The 17,577-nt window shown below is 36.0% G+C and overlaps 1 protein-coding gene across 4 annotated transcripts in view; it reads left to right on the top strand.

Moving 5' to 3' along the window:
- The window catches only part of CDK17 (cyclin dependent kinase 17), a 90,722-nt gene that overhangs the window by 32,033 nt on the left and 41,112 nt on the right, over nucleotides 1-17,577 (top strand). For 3 of the 4 annotated variants that reach the window (XM_064419787.1, XM_064419784.1, XM_064419785.1), the window contains exons 2-4: nucleotides 2,419-2,567; nucleotides 7,141-7,179; nucleotides 15,684-15,848. In XM_064419787.1, coding sequence (XP_064275857.1) covers nucleotides 2,450-2,567; nucleotides 7,141-7,179; nucleotides 15,684-15,848 — 322 coding nt within the window. In that variant the 5' untranslated portion in view covers nucleotides 2,419-2,449. The remainder of the gene's footprint in view (nucleotides 1-2,418; nucleotides 2,568-7,140; nucleotides 7,180-15,683; nucleotides 15,849-17,577) is intronic. The other variant, XM_064419788.1, reaches the window with a different exon arrangement.

Raw genomic sequence — 17,577 nt, 5'->3', positions numbered from 1 at the left:
TTTTTCCTTTACAATTCTGAACTAGCAAGAATACTGGTCCCTTAAGGGAGAAAAATTTGGTTTCATATGGGTGAGCATATTTTCTTTTAAAAAGCTGACATACATTTCAGTAGAAGAAAACATTCCGTCACATGTGGATTCCCACTCCTCATTCCTTTTTACTGTTAAATTATGTGATAATCAAGCCATGGATTAATTCTGAATGTTAGCAAAAATGTTACTTCATTACCCTATGAACCCTGCCATAACAGCAGAAATGTTGTAATTATAGTTAACAAAATGCTTTGGGATTTTTTTATTAGTTTGAGATTTAGAATGTTTCCTGGATTTTCTAATCCATATATCTGATAATTTATATGTAATATTCTTCAGCAGTAGACCTTCTTTTTGATTAAAGAATTGTGTAGGTTTAAGTACTTGCAGGATCAAAAACCAGGAACAGCCTGTTTCCATTTAAAGGCACCTGTTTTTTCAGTTACTGTCCAAGTGGAAAATTGGAAAGAAATTGTTGTGCTGTCAGCTAGCTTTAGGGCATTACATAGCTAAAAATTGCATGTGTCCTTTTTTTTTTTTTGAGAATAATACATGTAGGAAGATGCAGGTTTCAAAAAACATCATGGGAGAATTGAGTAAAACTACACATAAATGATGTGTCCTTCCAATTTTTGTACAAAATTGGCCTTTTTACAGAAACATGGGCAGTTTCTTTTGAGGAAGTTTGAATGCAGGAATAAAACTGTTTGCAACTAAGATCTTTGTAGCCTGGTCCTGAACAGGAAAAATAAATGTTCCCATTGGATTGCTATCTGAATGCAGTTTCTTAACAATAAGAATATCCTGCTTTTGACTTAGAGAGAGTAAAATTATTCATACTAAGGTGTGGCTTTATTGCACATACAGCAGTGCATTAAAGGGGCAGTTTAGACACTGCTGGCTTAACTGTATCTACAGCAGTATATTTTATTTCCTATGTATCTCTACCTAGTGCCTGACTAATTCTGCTTTATAGTAGCTGTGATTGTCTAAGATGTTAGTTAACCTGTTTTATAATCCACCTCTTTCCCTTTGGATGCAACTGTTGCTTTGCCAGTGATTTTACTGTTTGTCTCAGACTTTGGAGCTCATATCCCAAAGGTCTTTTTTTAATCCACCCCTAATGTGTTACTTGCTGTCCTAAACAATCTAATCTTGTGAAAGTTTAGCCTATGTAAGCTTTCTGCTACCACTGGCAGCCACTTTCAGATTTGTTCTACCAATTTGTTCTCCTTTTTATTATGAAGCAGCATAAAAAAGAATAAGTTTGTTGAGATGTGTATACTTAGTGGGACACTGTTAATATAAAATTGTATTCACCATTTGTTATTGAATGTTGATCTTTGGCATACTACTTGTTGCATTTCTCTGTTTAAATGAAAACATTAAGGAAAATTTTATTTTGTATGTGAATTATGAATTTTGGAAGGCAAAGAAGCTCATGGGAGGGAGGAAAAATGTGACTGTTTCAGACTTCAGTATGCTGTGCTTGTGTTGAACACTGCATACGTGGTTCTTGGAGTCTATGGGCAGATTAACAAGTTATTGAGAAATAACATCAAGGGTGAGCTGTTCATATGGAGTAAGGAAAGACAGAACTGGGCCTCTTGTTATGCAAGGGCACACGTATGGCACACCACAAAGTTCACTTAACAGCTCAGACTTGTGGCAGCATGTTTATTGACCTGGACCTTTGTTATTATGGTTTGTTTGCTTGCTTACAACTCTCCAGGGACAAAATGCCTTCTGCTTTGTTCCCAGTTCCATCCTACTGCTTGACTCTCAAGGGAAACATCCATTCTAGCCATTGTTACCAGACCCTTGCTGTCCTGCTTCTCTAGGTGGGATGGGGTTGAGAACTGCTTTAGTGTTTAGGACTTTAAGCATTGTCCCCTTCTTCTGTTTGTGAAAAGGGTATAATATAGAGGAGTTTAGTAAGCTTTCATCATAAAAAAAAATTGGGCTGAAAAAGAGAAAAGGTCAGTCTCCTTCTGCTTAGTGGGATTAGTGAAAGACACTGTGGAGGAGGCCACAGAGCACACACTGATCTAGTTTTCAGATTACTGTTTCCTTCATTATTGGACTGCAAAATTGGTTATGAAGTTAGCTGTTTTGTTTTTGTTTTTTTAATTAAAAAAACCAAACAAACCCAAAGGTTCTTTTTTTTCCAAACAAAAATAAAAATTGCAAAAGTGTATGGGCATCAACCTCTCAAAACATTCATCTTCAGTCCAGTAATCTTGCTTCAAGGATATTGTTTTAAGCATAACTTGCATATTGCCCAAGTTTTCTGCAAGCTTTCCTGCATTTTTATGTCAGTCAGTTAAACTTCATTTTCTGATTAACTAATTTTTCTCACTTCTTGTTATTTATTTTTGTTTTCAGGCTTCCTTAAGCCAGACTCAATATCGATAGAATGAAAAAATTTAAGAGAAGACTTTCCTTAACCTTGCGAGGAAGCCAGACCATCGATGAATCGCTGTCTGAGCTAGCAGAACAAATGACAATTGAAGAAAACAGCAGCAAAGATAATGGTAAGCATGTCTTTCACTTTGTAGAAAATGTAAGAATTTTGTCAGGCCCTGATACTCAAGTGAGCGTTGCTGGGGTTTATTTAAATTTTCACAGTTGCAGGGATTTTCTCCTTAACCTTTTTTTTTTTTTTTCTTATATTCCACTATCCTAGTTCTTTCAGCAGGTTGATATGGTATTGCATATTGGTTTGGTTTGCTTTGGAATTGAACTGTTATACATATATCAAAAGCTACCTAAATTTATCTTTTTATGTCATGTGCACCAAGGCTTATAGATGCTCTTGCAGTATATTGAAATCCATTGTATGGATTTCGTGGGTCTCGCATCAGCTTCATATGGCTTCAAATTCAGTTTGTTCTCAAAATCATTATTTAGTAATATTATTGACTAATTGCTTAAGCATTTAATATAAAACCGTTTACCTTACATTGGTGATGCAGTGCAGTAGTCTAAATTCTGTCATCTCTTCTTGTCTCTCAGAAGTACTTCTCTTCACCAATATGAGGGTGACTAGAAACATTCAGGATAACCAGCTTGTCTCTGTGTTCTTACATAAGTCTTTGGCTGATCCCATAAATGTGTTGGCTTCTGTAAAGTCCACATTAGCGATGATGCCGCTTTTGGATGCAATCTGCAGTAGTAATGAGTGGAAGGGGTTTTGTTGCTTGTTCTGTTTCCCAGGCTGCAGCATTTAAGTCATATTTCATCTTCAGTGCTGATTAGTGTTATTTTTTGCTTTGCTGATATCTAATGAGATTTTTTTTGTTTATCAAGAGATCTGAATTTTATTTTTCGCCCACTTCACAACAATAAAGGATTCTGAATTTTCCCATTGAAAACTGACAGGGCAAGGAAATTTGAGCAGAGGTAGAGACAATGGAATTTGGCCTGCAGATTTTTTAAATTCTGTTCAAGATACAGTGCATACCAAGATTTTGGAAGCAGAATTTACCTTTGGCAAAACAAAGCTAATAACATTTTTCATTTTTACCTTTAATCCCTGGTATATTCATTGCTGTTGTCCTGTTTTTAATATGGGCCATGCCCAGTATTTTGGGAGAAAAGGTTTATTATAACTTTTTGTATGTTGATATAACAGGTCTACTCTGCAGCACCAGTTGCAGTATTTTTGCACTGATATCTGTTAAGTTGTTTTTGAGACAGTGAGTTTGTCCCACGTGATTTCACTTGTATTCGCCTTTGTTACTGTTGCATATTTTTCCAGACCTGTGTATACTTCTGCAAGATTGATTTCATTATGTAAATAAGTGCAAAGAATGTTACTTTCACAATGAGAAGTGAGCATGAAAAAATTGTTACCAGCATCAGTGAGCGTACTGAACTGGGTTGCTGAATTGACTCATTGAAACTGAATCCAGGAAGAATAAAAAGATTTTACCTTAAACTGGACCATGTGCTGGATGTCAGCTCGAGGGACAGAGAGCACAATATCTTGTTTACAGAAGCATGAGCTTATGCCATCTTAAACCATCTATAAAACCATTTGCAGCTTGTAATATTTATCTGAGAATAATCCCAAACAGTAATACTTGGATGTCTGCGTGCTTGTCACCAAACTGTGATGAGCTTATCTTGCCAGTAGATTAAAGTGTTAAAATAAGTAAAAAATACAATTCAAGAAAATGTTCCTAATTGCAAATTTCTTACCTAGATTTTAGTGCCCTTTATTTTTTTTACTTTCTATGGTAATTCCTTGGCCAAAGGGAATCTTGCATATTAAAATTGTGATCATGATACATGCTGTGCTTATACATGCAGAACATTGTTGATGCCTTAGTACAGTCTTCTTGGATACACTCAAGGTGTTGTAGAACCTCTTGAAAGGAGAGAAAGAATATAAACTGTACTTTGCTGTCCCTAATCTATAACTCATCATTTCATGTCATTAAAAAAAAGTTTTACTTATACTTGCTACCTTTTTTCAGATTTTTCCAGAATGCGGTTATCAGTACTTGTTCTATCTTTGATCTTGCAGATGTGAACAGGATACTACATTGTGGGTTTTTGTTTTCCTTTGTTTTTCCTTTCCGACCCTACTTTTCTCAGAAAGTAGAGTTGGAAAATGCTTGTTGCTCTAGCTAGTCTTGCTTTTCTAAAGGACGCTCTGGCTTTCCCACAGATGAAGATATTTTGAAAAGAGTATTTTTCAGACAGACCACAGGGATTAGGCTTTGGATAACAATGATTGTTGAAAAAACAGCCAAGAAATTATTTTTCTCTTTTGGTGAAAGACCAGTTTAGTAAAGAACATTGCCTGGAAAAAATCCTTCGGTGGGCATTTAAAAAAATTTGCTTACATAGGAGTGCTTTAATGAGTAAGGTTTTCCTTGGCATCTTACAGAAACACAGTTCTAAAAAGCCTGCACTAACTGTAAATATCCAACTGAGACACATGAGAGGATGTAGTCTCTTGAAGAATATTTTATAAGTGATAGCTGCATTAAGATCTTGAAAGTGCATCCTTTACTGTGGTGGTGCTGATCTCAGGAGGCAGGAGTAACCATCTCCTTAGTTCTGCTTTTAAGAATAAACAGCTCCTTTACCCTGTGGAACAGAAAAACAAATGTGCCCAGTTAAAAGGCTTTGAATCTGTTCCTAAAGAAAGTTAAAAAGCACTGTCTAGTAAATCACAGGCATGCCAGTATATTAATCTACAGAGAGTCAGAGTCAGGGATGCAAATAATCTTCAGAAAGTGGTTCTTCATATGCGCTTTATTTTCAAACATTACATCATGAACTTGGGAAATAAGAGTTGAAGGGGACTGAAACTATACATTTCAGGTCAGAAGGCAAGACTAGATCCTGAACACTGAAGGCCTTTACAGCAGAATTTAATTCCATTGTTGTTGTCCAATTATTTTGTTTTAAATTTTCCTTTCTAGCAAATCGCTCATCTTGTCTCCTGTCATTCCATGCTGATGGCTGTGTTTGCTGAGGGTTATAATTTTATACATGTTAATTTTTTTCCTTCCTGGGAAACAGCTGTGTTACTGGGTTATGGAGATCGTAGAGACCGTGTCCATAGAAAACCACATGTGCTCTGACCTAGAATCCAGACTTCCCTCCACCTGATTTATATCCTGTGAAATACTTATATATATGAATATGGATACAAATATGTATATAGACATATATATCTATATATTCTGTAAAAATCTTTATTATAAGTTGCAGTTCAGCACTGCCATTCCGATGTAGATCACTTGTACATAGTATTAGGGACCTTTCCTTATGGTCACCTTTTTGCAATAACCTGTGTTGTTCAGCCCCCTGCCAAATGTTTTTTCTCCCAAAACAATTGCCTGTGATTTCAAGTTAACTGCAGCTCCCATTCAGAGGCCCATCTTGTCATTAGCTCCAGCTTTGAGTGGGTTGTTTCGAGATTCAAAGAACAGTACTCCTAATGCAGAACAAATTGTCCCATTTGTAGTTCACAGCCATAAAAATAGATCCATAACTTTTGATTTCCTTGCAGTGCATTGGTGCCACTGAATCAGCTCCCCTTTTGTATGCAGTCTCATTTAATACATAGCCTCCTTCATCGTGTGATGTCAGTACAATCTCAGTATGCATCACTCATCCATGAGCAGCAAAATGGGATTAGCAGGGATCAACCCATATTGTTCAATGCAGTAGCACAGAGCTGTTGCACTGAATATGGAATAACCATTGGGTTTGGGTTTTTTGGAATACAGTCAAATTATTTAGTGACCAGAAACCTGTATATAATTTCATCTTTCATACAAATTATGTTCATCATAATTGGCTTCTGGGTGAGGAAGCACTGCCAAATCAGGTCATAAACCATAAAAATAGAGGGACCAGTGAAATACCTAATAATATATCTGAAGCCTTATGAACTGTGGACTGTATGAAGTATATGTCGGGCTAGTCTTTCATCTAAGGACAAAAACTTTTCTTGGTCTCCGGTGTTTCAACATATAAAACCAATTAGGTGGATTTGTTGTTTATTTTTAATTTTTCATACTAACAGTGCTTGCTTTTTTAATTCTAGATTTTACCTTAATATATGTGTTTCAATTAATATTAACAATATTAAATGGTAATTTGTAGGAGTTGACAACTAAATTTGCCCATGCAATTTTTCTTTGGCAATGACATACTAATGAAATTTGGCTAGAAGTAACATCCAAATCATGCATATTTAATGCCTAATTAAGTGTAAAATTTATGCAAATACTTCAAACACATATGATCTCTAGTGAAAGCAAAAATGTGGCTGTATTGTCTAATATTACGAAATGCACTATCACAAACTCCAAGCATGCTTTTAAGAATAATTGCAAGATGCATTCCAAATACAGCCACAGCTCTTGCATTAATTTATAACTTGGAAAGCATTCTATTTTGTTGGTTTTATGGTACAGATAAATACACATGTACATAGTAAAAAAAGGTGACGTTCTGATAGAAATGGCTACCTGAATTTGTGAAATAATACTTATCTCCATTTGGTCTCTTTTAGCTCAGTGATGTGATCGTAGGATCCAGTCTCATGAACACTTGCATAATTTTTTTGTAATTTTACAGGTGTGAGTAATAATGGAAGGATCAGCTACGGTAAAGTGCGTAAGTGTTTTTTAGGTTTAAGGCATTAATGACTAGTTAATACTCTGATAAGAGGGATGAATGTTTATAAAAATTAACACATTGCGGTACTGTCTTTAGAACATCCAAACGCCTTTGTAGTTTTAATCATTTCATGTCATCTTCAACAGAGCTGAGAAATTCCCATTCCATCTGCTATGTGTAATTCCTTGAGTGTGGAAGGAAAACAGTGTGTTGCAACATATTTTCAAGACAGTGTTCTTGAATTGAAAATATGAGCACAGAAATGCTTACTGGTAATAAATTGGTAAAATTTCTCTGTTGATGTTGGAGGAGAGCATCAGTATGAAGATGTGGGTGGGTAGAGGGACAAGAAATCCCCAGAACTGCTAGAGCTCATTCTAGAGCTACAGATTACTGTGAGTAATTGGTAGCTGTCACAGCTAAACACTGATCCTTGTACTGTCCCTTACACTGTACTGGCAATGTTTTTATTATGGTCTGTATGTACCCTTCTGTGCTGTGGTCTGCATCCTTTTTTGTTATTACTGTTCAGTATGGTTTCTCCATCCCACGTATGCTGCACAACATAGTGTTCTTTCTTCCCTTCTGTTTTAATTTGCTTCTTCCCACAATACCTAGAGGCTCTGTTCATATGTGTAAGTGCTTATAAAGTGAAATGAGCATGAAAATTCAGTGCCTGAAAGCATGCTGCAGAGACCCATAGTCTTGGAGGGCTGTGTGGGGGCTTTGTCCACTCATAAGTGTTTCCTTAGAAGGAGAATACAAGTTTGGCAGGGAACATAATGTTTAGATGCAGAAGTGGACTCTCTAAATACACCAGATTCCTGTTAGTGTAGGCTCACTGATGAATATGCAGAGATGTTTTTCAAATGGTATTCAGGTGGAGTCGTTAAGTACAGAAAAGTAAAATACACATAACTAGGCAACACTGTTTCTGAAAGTAGGGCAAAAAGGAGCCAGATCCTCTGTTCTCTGGGTTGGTTGGCAGCCTGGTCTCACAGATGTTTGCATTGGGAGTTGTCTTTGTGAATGCAGGGATAGAGGCCAGGGGTACTTGTATCTTGGCTGTGGTATTGACTTGCATTGAATTAAATTGTAGCTGAAACATTTTTCCTAAGGATTTGGTCTAGTGTGATGCCTTTTGCAGTTACAGTTTTAAACTGATGGTGTGTTATGCCTCATATGATTTGAGGTACAGAACTACCATGCTTATGTTCCAGTACAGGTTCTGATGACCAAAAATATTATCTGAGAGTTATCTTCTGAGCAGTATGAAATAAATAAATCTTCAAGGCAGGGTTTTGGTTTTGAATATATTTCACTTGACTGTGATCTTTATTGTTTTCATACCCAGACTGAAGGCAAAACCTCACTCTGCATGAAGTATTTGAAAGAATTTCTATAGCGTTTTTTAAATGTCTTGATCTCATTCTTTACCTTGTGTATTTGTAGTTTGTTTTTGTAATTCAAACAGGCAGAAAAATTTCTGTCCTTTTTGTCCTAAATAAAAAAAAAAAAAAGGTTTGTAGGAATTTACACTGCCATTTTAATAATTGAGGTACTTCATTTCTCAGAGGAAATTGACAACTGTATTTCTTCAGGGTTATATTAACATATTTTTTCAAATGTTCTACCAATACTTTTTGCCTTGTGTTGTGCAGGTGAAGAACATTTGTTCTGGAATGACTGCTGTACTCAAATGGATTAATTTGAGCAATGCGAGTAATCCCTTGAAGTTTTGCCAAGTTTTTAAAATTGTAATATTCAATAGTTTGAAAATTTAATCTTACTGTTTAATGAAAAATACTGGTTTAAATTGTATTGAGTGGGTGCTCTGTTTTTAGAGTGACTTAATGTTTTCCTGGGTATCACATAACAGAATCCAAGGATACAACCCCGTAAAATAATCTATAAATACACAGTATTTGTAGTGTTCCTCATCCAGCTCCTGGAGAGTACATATATAGCAAGCATATTGATGCTTTGGGTTATTTAAATGTAGCTTCTATGGAAGCTGTCACCTGCAATCAACTAATTTTACTGAGTGGGTCTGACTGCCTTACAGCAGTGTAATTAAATATTATGCAGTGCAGCATGCCAATTCTATAATATCACAAATTCACCTACTTACATTCTAGATTTTTTAAAGGAAAAAAGGGCTTCTTGACAGCAGCTTCTTCAGCAGTTTGTTCAAAATATTTTATATTTCAAGTCCAAAAAAAATCAGGTTTTGTTATGTAAAAACTGAATAATCATTAGCAGAGCCTAACATTCAGATCAGGTAAATGAATGTGTAGTAGATTATGCTAAAATATGAGTAAGTTACATGACAGTAGCATTTGAGGAGCCTACATAAACAGTTTTAAAAGGTTGTGATGATGCATTGGAAGCTTCATGAATGCAAAGCTGTTCAGAGAATGAATATTTAATTTCACATATGTAGATTTTTACACTTTTCTATTCCCTATCAAATTGGAAATGATTAAAAAAAAAAAAAAACTGGAAGTTTTCTGGAGCAAGAGTGAGGTCAAGGTGATGGAAGGAAAATGCATTGAGCCCTGTCCTATAAAACCCAGTAGTGGATTCTCGAGACACTTAGTGAGATTTTGTTACACTTGAGCCAGTCCAAAGTCAAGTTGCAGCTAAAAGTGTCAAGTGAGGTTCTGCCTCCATCCTTCTGTCAGCAGCTGTGCTTTGTATACCCCATAGTGATCTAGTTCAAAAACTTAACCAAAATTACATTACTTTCTTGTTGGGGATCAGGGAGAAGAACCTTGAGCTACATTTTTGGTAGAAGCAGTGACTTGTGGCAGGCACAAAGATTCATCCTTACTTAGAGTATGGAACATGCCTGGATTCAATCCTCATTCTGTACCCAAATCAGTAATCATAAATGCTAAGTCTCCAGTATCTCTTACTTTGATTAGAAAATCTCCACATGTGTATTTTTACTTTATTTATATGAATTTAAAATACATATTTATATAGTTTACACGTCCAGAATGGATAGTGATTGTGGAATCAAACATTGGTCTGTTTGTCACATAGTAGTGATACTCATGGGACATAAAAAAGAAAGACTTAGTTGAGTATGTGATAATATATATTCATAAAAAGTGGTTTAAAATGCATTTACATCCCTAATGAAAACACTTTCTCTCTGTAATCCACCAGTTGACTGATGTGTGACAGTATGTCAGTTGCTGAGGCTGTGCAAAGAAATGCCAGGCAATTCTGCAGGCTCTCTGGAGCTCAGCTTAAGTAAATCCAGTTAAGTAAATCCAGCACAGGAAGGAAAGTGGTAGTGTGGGTCTTTATTGTCATAGGTGGATGAGGAAAAGAAACACTGTGCATAAATTGAAAAATTGCTTACTCAGGAATAATTTCAGGTAAAGGTTTTTTGTTAATTTGAATTGCAGTTAAAGGAAGAAGAAGAGGCATCTTTATGAAATTGTTGTGTTTAGTTAATTCCTTGGGCAGGTTTCTTGGTTATATACGCTGTTGTTCTACTTGACTCTGCCAGTTTTCATTATTATGAATTAAAAAAATCAGTTCCACTTATATTGAAACATATATTTATGCCACTTCACAATTGAATTATTTCAGTGGTTCATTTGGTTTTGTATGTTTGTTAGCATTGGTGTTGGCATTATTTCAAACTTACTAAAGCAGTGGTACCTCACGGGGTACAATGTTTTCTTAAAATAGGTGTGTGTATTCCAAAACATTTAATGATCTAGCAACTCTTCAACCATTATTAAGCCAGGCTAATTGTATTTTGAACAGTACTTTCTTTGAACAGTGCTGTTCTATTTATTTTGGATTATGGCAATAGCAACGAAGGTTTGAATGACAGAATGTGAGAAGTATAAGAAAATGATCCAAGTTATATAAAGAGTTAGCTTAGCACTCAGCAAACTTGAACATTAAGCAGTACAACAGTGCACATTCACCATTGCTCAATTTTAACCCTTTGCTGAAGGTGCACACTTTGCAAGATAACATGGATGTGTCATTTAAAATAAGGGGGGTGCGTTTTTGTAGATATAAAACTAATGTGATATGTGGATGTTCTTTTTTAAAGGGTGTCTATTGCAAGATTGTTCAGGGACAATGAAAAGAAAACTGGTCATCCTGTACTTTAGTGTATTAATAAATACTCTCATTGAAAATGTTTTTTAACTTCTTTCCCACTTAAAGACTAGATTTGCATGATAGCTTAGTAGGCTGCCTAAGAAATGAAAGCATTGAAATGGCATTCCTTGGAAGATGAGTCTAAAATTACATGATGTTGTAGCCAAAATAAGAAGAGAATATAATAACAACTGACAAAATACAGTTTAAGAAGAACCACTAAGAGAGGTCTCTGTTTCAGCTTGTTTTCCATATCAGTTTGTTTTATCAGTTTGGACCTACACATTATAGAGTAGGGTGAGGAAAGAGAGCTGGAGATAAACAGTTAATAAGACCCTTACTGGAATGGTTGTGCCAGTGACAGCCAACACAAGTGAAGTGCCCAGATGCTGCAGAAGTCTTGTGCTGTAAGGACAGCTGGAGTTCTGCCTGTCTGTTCTCCAGTCTCTGAGGATGACATTTGAGGACAAGTACAAAGTACAGCATCATTTCCCCAGTGTACTGTATCAGTTTCTAGCTCAGAGACTTACTGAACTAGGCAAGTCTCTGTGTGGTTAGTAGCCCTGAGCAGATTGCTTGTTAAGCCTCCCTTTGACTCTTGCAAGTTTGGGTAGTTTTAGCATCCTGTGGCAGGGAGTTTCCACAGAAGAATCATTTTGTGTGCAGTATGCAAGCTGCTGTGGCTGGCGTCTTCAGTCTTGTGCTGAAGGAGGTGCTGGATGCAGCAGATTCCCAGGTGCCCTCTTCAGCCCTTCAGTGTGTCTGTGGGTCATGTCATGCTTCTGCTGTTGTAATCTACATGAGAGAGGAACACCAGATTTGTGCATGATCTCAAAATGCAGTAGATCCGCACACTTGCACAGTGAATTTTTTAGTGTTTTTTTTACTCACCTTTTAATTTCCATCATTCATTTTGCCTGTAGCTGAGTGTTAAACCAACAGCAGCATGTGGTTACTGAGTTAAATTTACCAAGTATAGTGACACTGAAGTAAGGCATGTTTATGAGTTTTATATAGGGGAAACATTTTTTAAAGACAAAGCTGTAAGCACAGAAATGAAATTATAAGAAGCCGTTTTTATAGATATATGTAGTAAAGGCATATAACTTTTACCATTTAGATGCATGTTATTCAAGACCAGACAGTTGACTAAACTTGCATTTTAAAGTTGCCATGTTGTACTTTAAATATAGTGATTCGACCTATTAATAATTCTGGAAAAAATGGATGTGAATTAAATGAAATTGTAACTTCAAAAAGAAGTACTTGTGAGTCTTTGGATAGAGAGGGAGTTGAGTAGCTTTTTAAAAAGCACTTTTTAAACTCTTGTATCTCATAAGTGCGTGAAAACTGTAATAAACAGTTTTGTAAATCAATTTCCAGCAAAGGTTTGCTTGATCATTATCAATATTTGCTCCAGCTCTTGGCTGTTACTGTCACATTTGCAGGGAGGAGGTAACATAATGCAGAATTCATGCAACTGTTTCTTTAGAAGCTCCTAGCATACAGCAATGCTCACTGAATTGTTTATAACGAGTATACTTTCCAATACCTAAGCCCATGTGTTATACTGTCATATGCTGTACAATCCCTCCTTTTTGTAAATTAACATGTATCAGGATTTTAAACCCCCCTTACAAACAGGTAGTATTAATACTTGTCTTAGTCAGAAATACAGTGTCATGTGAGTGTTTCTGGAACCTTCACTTCATTGTCTGCCAGTAGTTCTACCTGTCCTACTGCTTGACCTAAATTGTTGTTGCAAAGTTTTATAATGCGCTCCATAATTTAGTATGGTACTTAGGTCAGTAAAGGAAGGTAATAGTTGCCTATGATGGCAAAAGTTATTTCTGTGTAGTTGGATCTTATATCAACCATTTATCTTTCATTTTTATATAAATTTATTTATTGATGTGATCTGTATTTATCCTTACATTTGAGCTGAACTTTGCATATGTTAGGATATTTTAGGAATTTTGTTTTAAACTGAAAAATACATACAAATTTACCACTGCCCGGAGGAAAACAGATTTTTTCAATAATCATCTCTGTGCATCACAATGTCATGCTAGTAATGAACATAAAACTCAATCTCTACATAGATATTCAATGTATTCATAAATTCTGGCCTCTTTTGCGTACTGCGCAGTTCATGAAAGTAGATTGCTTTTAGCATCAGTAGACAAAAGCCATAACATACAAGGTACTATTCATTTGTTCACCACCGCATGTAAACAGTGTGAGATGTTTAGACTAGAAACTTAATCAAATTCAATTCAAATTAGCAAGAAAGTTGGAAAGCAAAAAGCAGATGTTAAATTATCAAAAGGAGTAGTTGTGCTGAATGTGAGCCTGTGTCCTGTCATGTGGAAGCAGTAATAGATCAATTAAAAATTGATCAAGAATTTGCTGCCTGCTGCCCTAGGATAAATCTGTTGTTAAAGGTATGCAACAAAGAAGCAGGTCCCACTCTTAAGTCAAAAGGGTGATGCAAACGATTAGAACAGAAATGAGCATTTGGGACAGAGATATGCAGAGGTTTGAAGACCCTGGTCATATTTTACAAACATATACACAGATGTATGGTGTATTTTTCCTCATGTTCACCCACTCCAATGCTGTATTTATGAAGGATGCTAATGCAAGGATGCAGGCAGGTTTGTAACAGTGCTGACATGTCCTTTCTGTTTTTGGTCTGCAGCATATTTTTATCCCCAGGGGTTTTATTTTTTTCCCTGCAGCAGATGAGTTGTTTTTTTGGTTTTTTTTTTTTTATCTCACTGTGTTGTTCATGTTTATGTTAAAAAATTCCTTGCATAATTATTTCTTAGGATTTCTTAGGGTCATTGACCTGTCCTTGGGTAATTCTGTCTGTGTACTTCTGTCTCTGCTTCAGACTAATTAGTCTGTATAGGTTTTTTGTATATGTGGGGAGAGAGGGTGTTCCCTTCAGGATCCTGTTTTCCTTAGGTTATTAGGCATTTGTTGCTGTTCCTTTCCTTTACCATTGAAATTCTGCTTTCCATAAAATATGTTCTCCCATCTATATTATTCTTACTCCCTTTTTTGGAAGGGAAATCAGGATTTTGGGATCCCTGCATGTGGGTATATGAGGTGGAGTGATGAAATAGCATCCCAGAGTGCTCCCTGTCCCAAAAGGCATGAGTGAAGCTCTGAGCACACCCTGGGAGCAGTGGCTCCAGTGGGTGCTGCTCCATTCAGTAACACCCACACTATGGTTGCTCAGTGTATGGCTGCTGCCTTTTCTGTCTTCTGAATAATACCAAACATGAATCTGTAATGTTAATAAGAATCAAATAATGGAAAAACAAAATTACTTGAATCTTAACTGTTCTTTGGGCATAGCTGCTGTTCTTTTTGCTAGTATAGGAAGAGTATTTGCATGTAGCTGCCAGATGACTCTGATCTTGTTTTCTGAAGTGAGAGTATTTAATCTTTATTTTCTTGTATGAATGACTTCATTGGTGGTTCTGCTAAGTCCACTGTCGTGACAGTCAGTGCAAGTGGGCATCTGTTCTGCTTCTTTTGGGGGTAAAAAAAAACCCTCATGTTTTCAGAGTTAGCCTGCTTCTAGAACCATGTCTATCCTTGAAGGCTAGTCCATGTGAGAGGAGTCAGGTTGCTGAGAGAACCCAAATACTGCTCACACTTGTAAATGAGATTTAAAAATTTCTAACACTTCATTCTTTTAGAAAGTGGTTATCGATGATAGTAACTTTTTTTTTAAAAAAAATCTCTGTGAACCATCTGAAACACAAACCAGTGGAAAGCCAAAATAAAAAATTGAATGCTTAATTTTTTCGATACCCTGTAAGTTAATAACCTGAATTATGGCATGACAGCTCTGGGAGGGATAGACAGGTATGGTTACTTCTAAAGATCTCCAATGGCAAGGCTTTGGTATTAGTGACCCACAAGAATTTTGAGGAGAATATTTTCAAAGGCTTGTAGTTGGATTTGCTCGTCATAGTTGATCTAACAGCTGTCCTGTTTAAAAGTAAAGATGAAACATGGTGCAGTAAGACATAAGAAAATAATAACAGTGTTCTGGTTTTACTGACATTCTAAGACTGTATATTCAGGGCATTTACTCATCCAGCAGCAGAGTGACAGGATTTAGTAAAATTAATTTGGGTAGCACTTAATGCCATGTGTTGTACTTGTTTGTTGATAGAGAAATGGCCATAGTATGGTGGTCTGCTGTTAGCATGAAAGATAATTTTACCAGACTGGTGATTTCCTGTTTACTAACTCTTTTTCTTCTTTCTTTTTTTTTTTCTTCTGGCATGTTCCTGACAATCCTCCTTACTTGTGGCAATGAATATTTTGATCCTTGTGAACTGTAGAGCCCATTGTGAAGAATGGCAGGCCTCCAACGTCTCACAGCATGCATTCATTTCTCCACCAATACACGGGATCTTTCAAGAAGCCCCCTTTACGGAGACCACACAGCGTCATAGGGGGCAGCCTCGGATCGTTCATGGCAATGCCCAGAAATGGGAGCAGATTAGGTAATTTCCTACATTGTTTGTTTCAAAGAATTTTTCTGTGAAAAATAATGTTGGTATTGATTGATAGCAAGAGGTACAGATGCTCTTACTGCTTTAATAAATATCTGAGTATGCAGCAGTTTTTTTCTGGAGTTCAAGAAATTTGTTCTTAAGGTGCTGAATGTCTGTTAAGATTTTCAGGAAGAAAGCAATTAGAAGAGAGCGCAGAAAACACCCATGAATTTTTTACAACTTTAAAAGTTACAAAAGTAACAAAATATTCTTTCTGAATACTTTGCAAGGAACCCATGTATCCGCCTCAGTTAAGCATTGGCAAGAAGTACAATAACTGTACTATGAAAAAAACAGAGGGTAATCATCCTATATGTGGAATTTTAAAAGAACTGTTGTATTATTTCTCATTATTCTAGAAAAAAAAATTTCAGTGACAAATTAAGTCAACTCAGCTTTGTCTTTTTGTTGTGGTCCTGAGCTATGTTAGTGCTTCCGTGAAGCAAATAAGTTATGAAATATTTTTTCTTTTCCAAGTAATTTGTCATGTTGCTGCCTCCAGTCACCATTAATGTTTTATCCTCCTTTTATGTTTTTTTAAATTATGCTTAATTAATTGATACTGGAAAATGAGAGCAAATCGCAGCTTAATTAGAGTTTTTATTATTTTTTCAATCTACTGCCCTCCTTTAGAAGTGTGATAAACTGATCTTTGAGATTAAGCTATGAATCTTCAAGGTAGTAGTCAAACCACTTATATCTTCCTTTGTTGTAATACCACTCATCGTGTTCAAAAAAATCCCTTTTTACTGCTTGAGTTACCATTCCAACTGAAACAAGATGTATATCCTTTTGACTTTATTCTAGCAGCTGTTGCTATCACACAAGAAAACAGGTTTTAAGTGTGCACGGTTTGACTACTGTATCAGTTTCTGATTTCACTCAAATACTGTAAACAGTATTTGCTTTTCCATTTTTGCCAAACCAAGCTCTAGTTAAGTTGCCAAGAATCTAGCAGGAATAAATAGTTTTTTTTAAAAATTGTGTACTTAGAGAAATCTGTGTTTATCTGAATATGTAGTCTTTATAGTTTATTTGTCAAACTAGATATATGTAAACTAAGTACAGGAGGTGCCTGTACTCTCTCACTTGTGTTACAGTTTGTAATTTATTTAAGTAGTATGGAATAAATGTACATACAGATTGTATCATGGAGTAACAGAATGGTTTGGGTTGGAAGGGACCTCAAAGATCACCTAGTTCCAACCTCTCTGCCATGGGCCCACACTTTCCACTGGGCCTGGTTGCTCTGTATGTCTATGTTAAACACATCTTTTTGCTTTGGGTAAGATAATGCCTTTTTTAAACTCCTTATTTGATGGAAATACAAGCTACTTGTGCATGTTATCTAGTGGTAAAAAAGCAGAAGTACAAGTATATGCAATCATAATTCCTTTTTCTGCTCCCTTTTCACATCTTTCTTTCTTTTGTTCTTGCCGTATGGGAATGGTTATTGCTCATCAGGAAGCTGAGGTTTTCCCTGTTGGGATAATGACATCAGAAACAAAATAGTCAAATATGCTACACTGCATGAGACTTCCCTTTGCTTTCTTCATCCACCCTCTTTTCTTTACAGTTTTTCCTCTATTACGTAGGTAGAAAAGTGGTGTCAGAAAGATATCCTTGAAATACAAAATCATGGGAGGTCAAGGATGGTTATTTTGTTAAAGAAAACTAG

The sequence above is a fragment of the Passer domesticus genome, chromosome 5, assembly GCF_036417665.1.
Source record: "Passer domesticus isolate bPasDom1 chromosome 5, bPasDom1.hap1, whole genome shotgun sequence".
In the NCBI taxonomy this organism is placed as follows: Eukaryota; Metazoa; Chordata; class Aves; order Passeriformes; family Passeridae; genus Passer; species Passer domesticus.
Note: the sequence above shows the minus strand (reverse complement) of the source record. Positions and strands in the feature narration are given on the sequence as shown.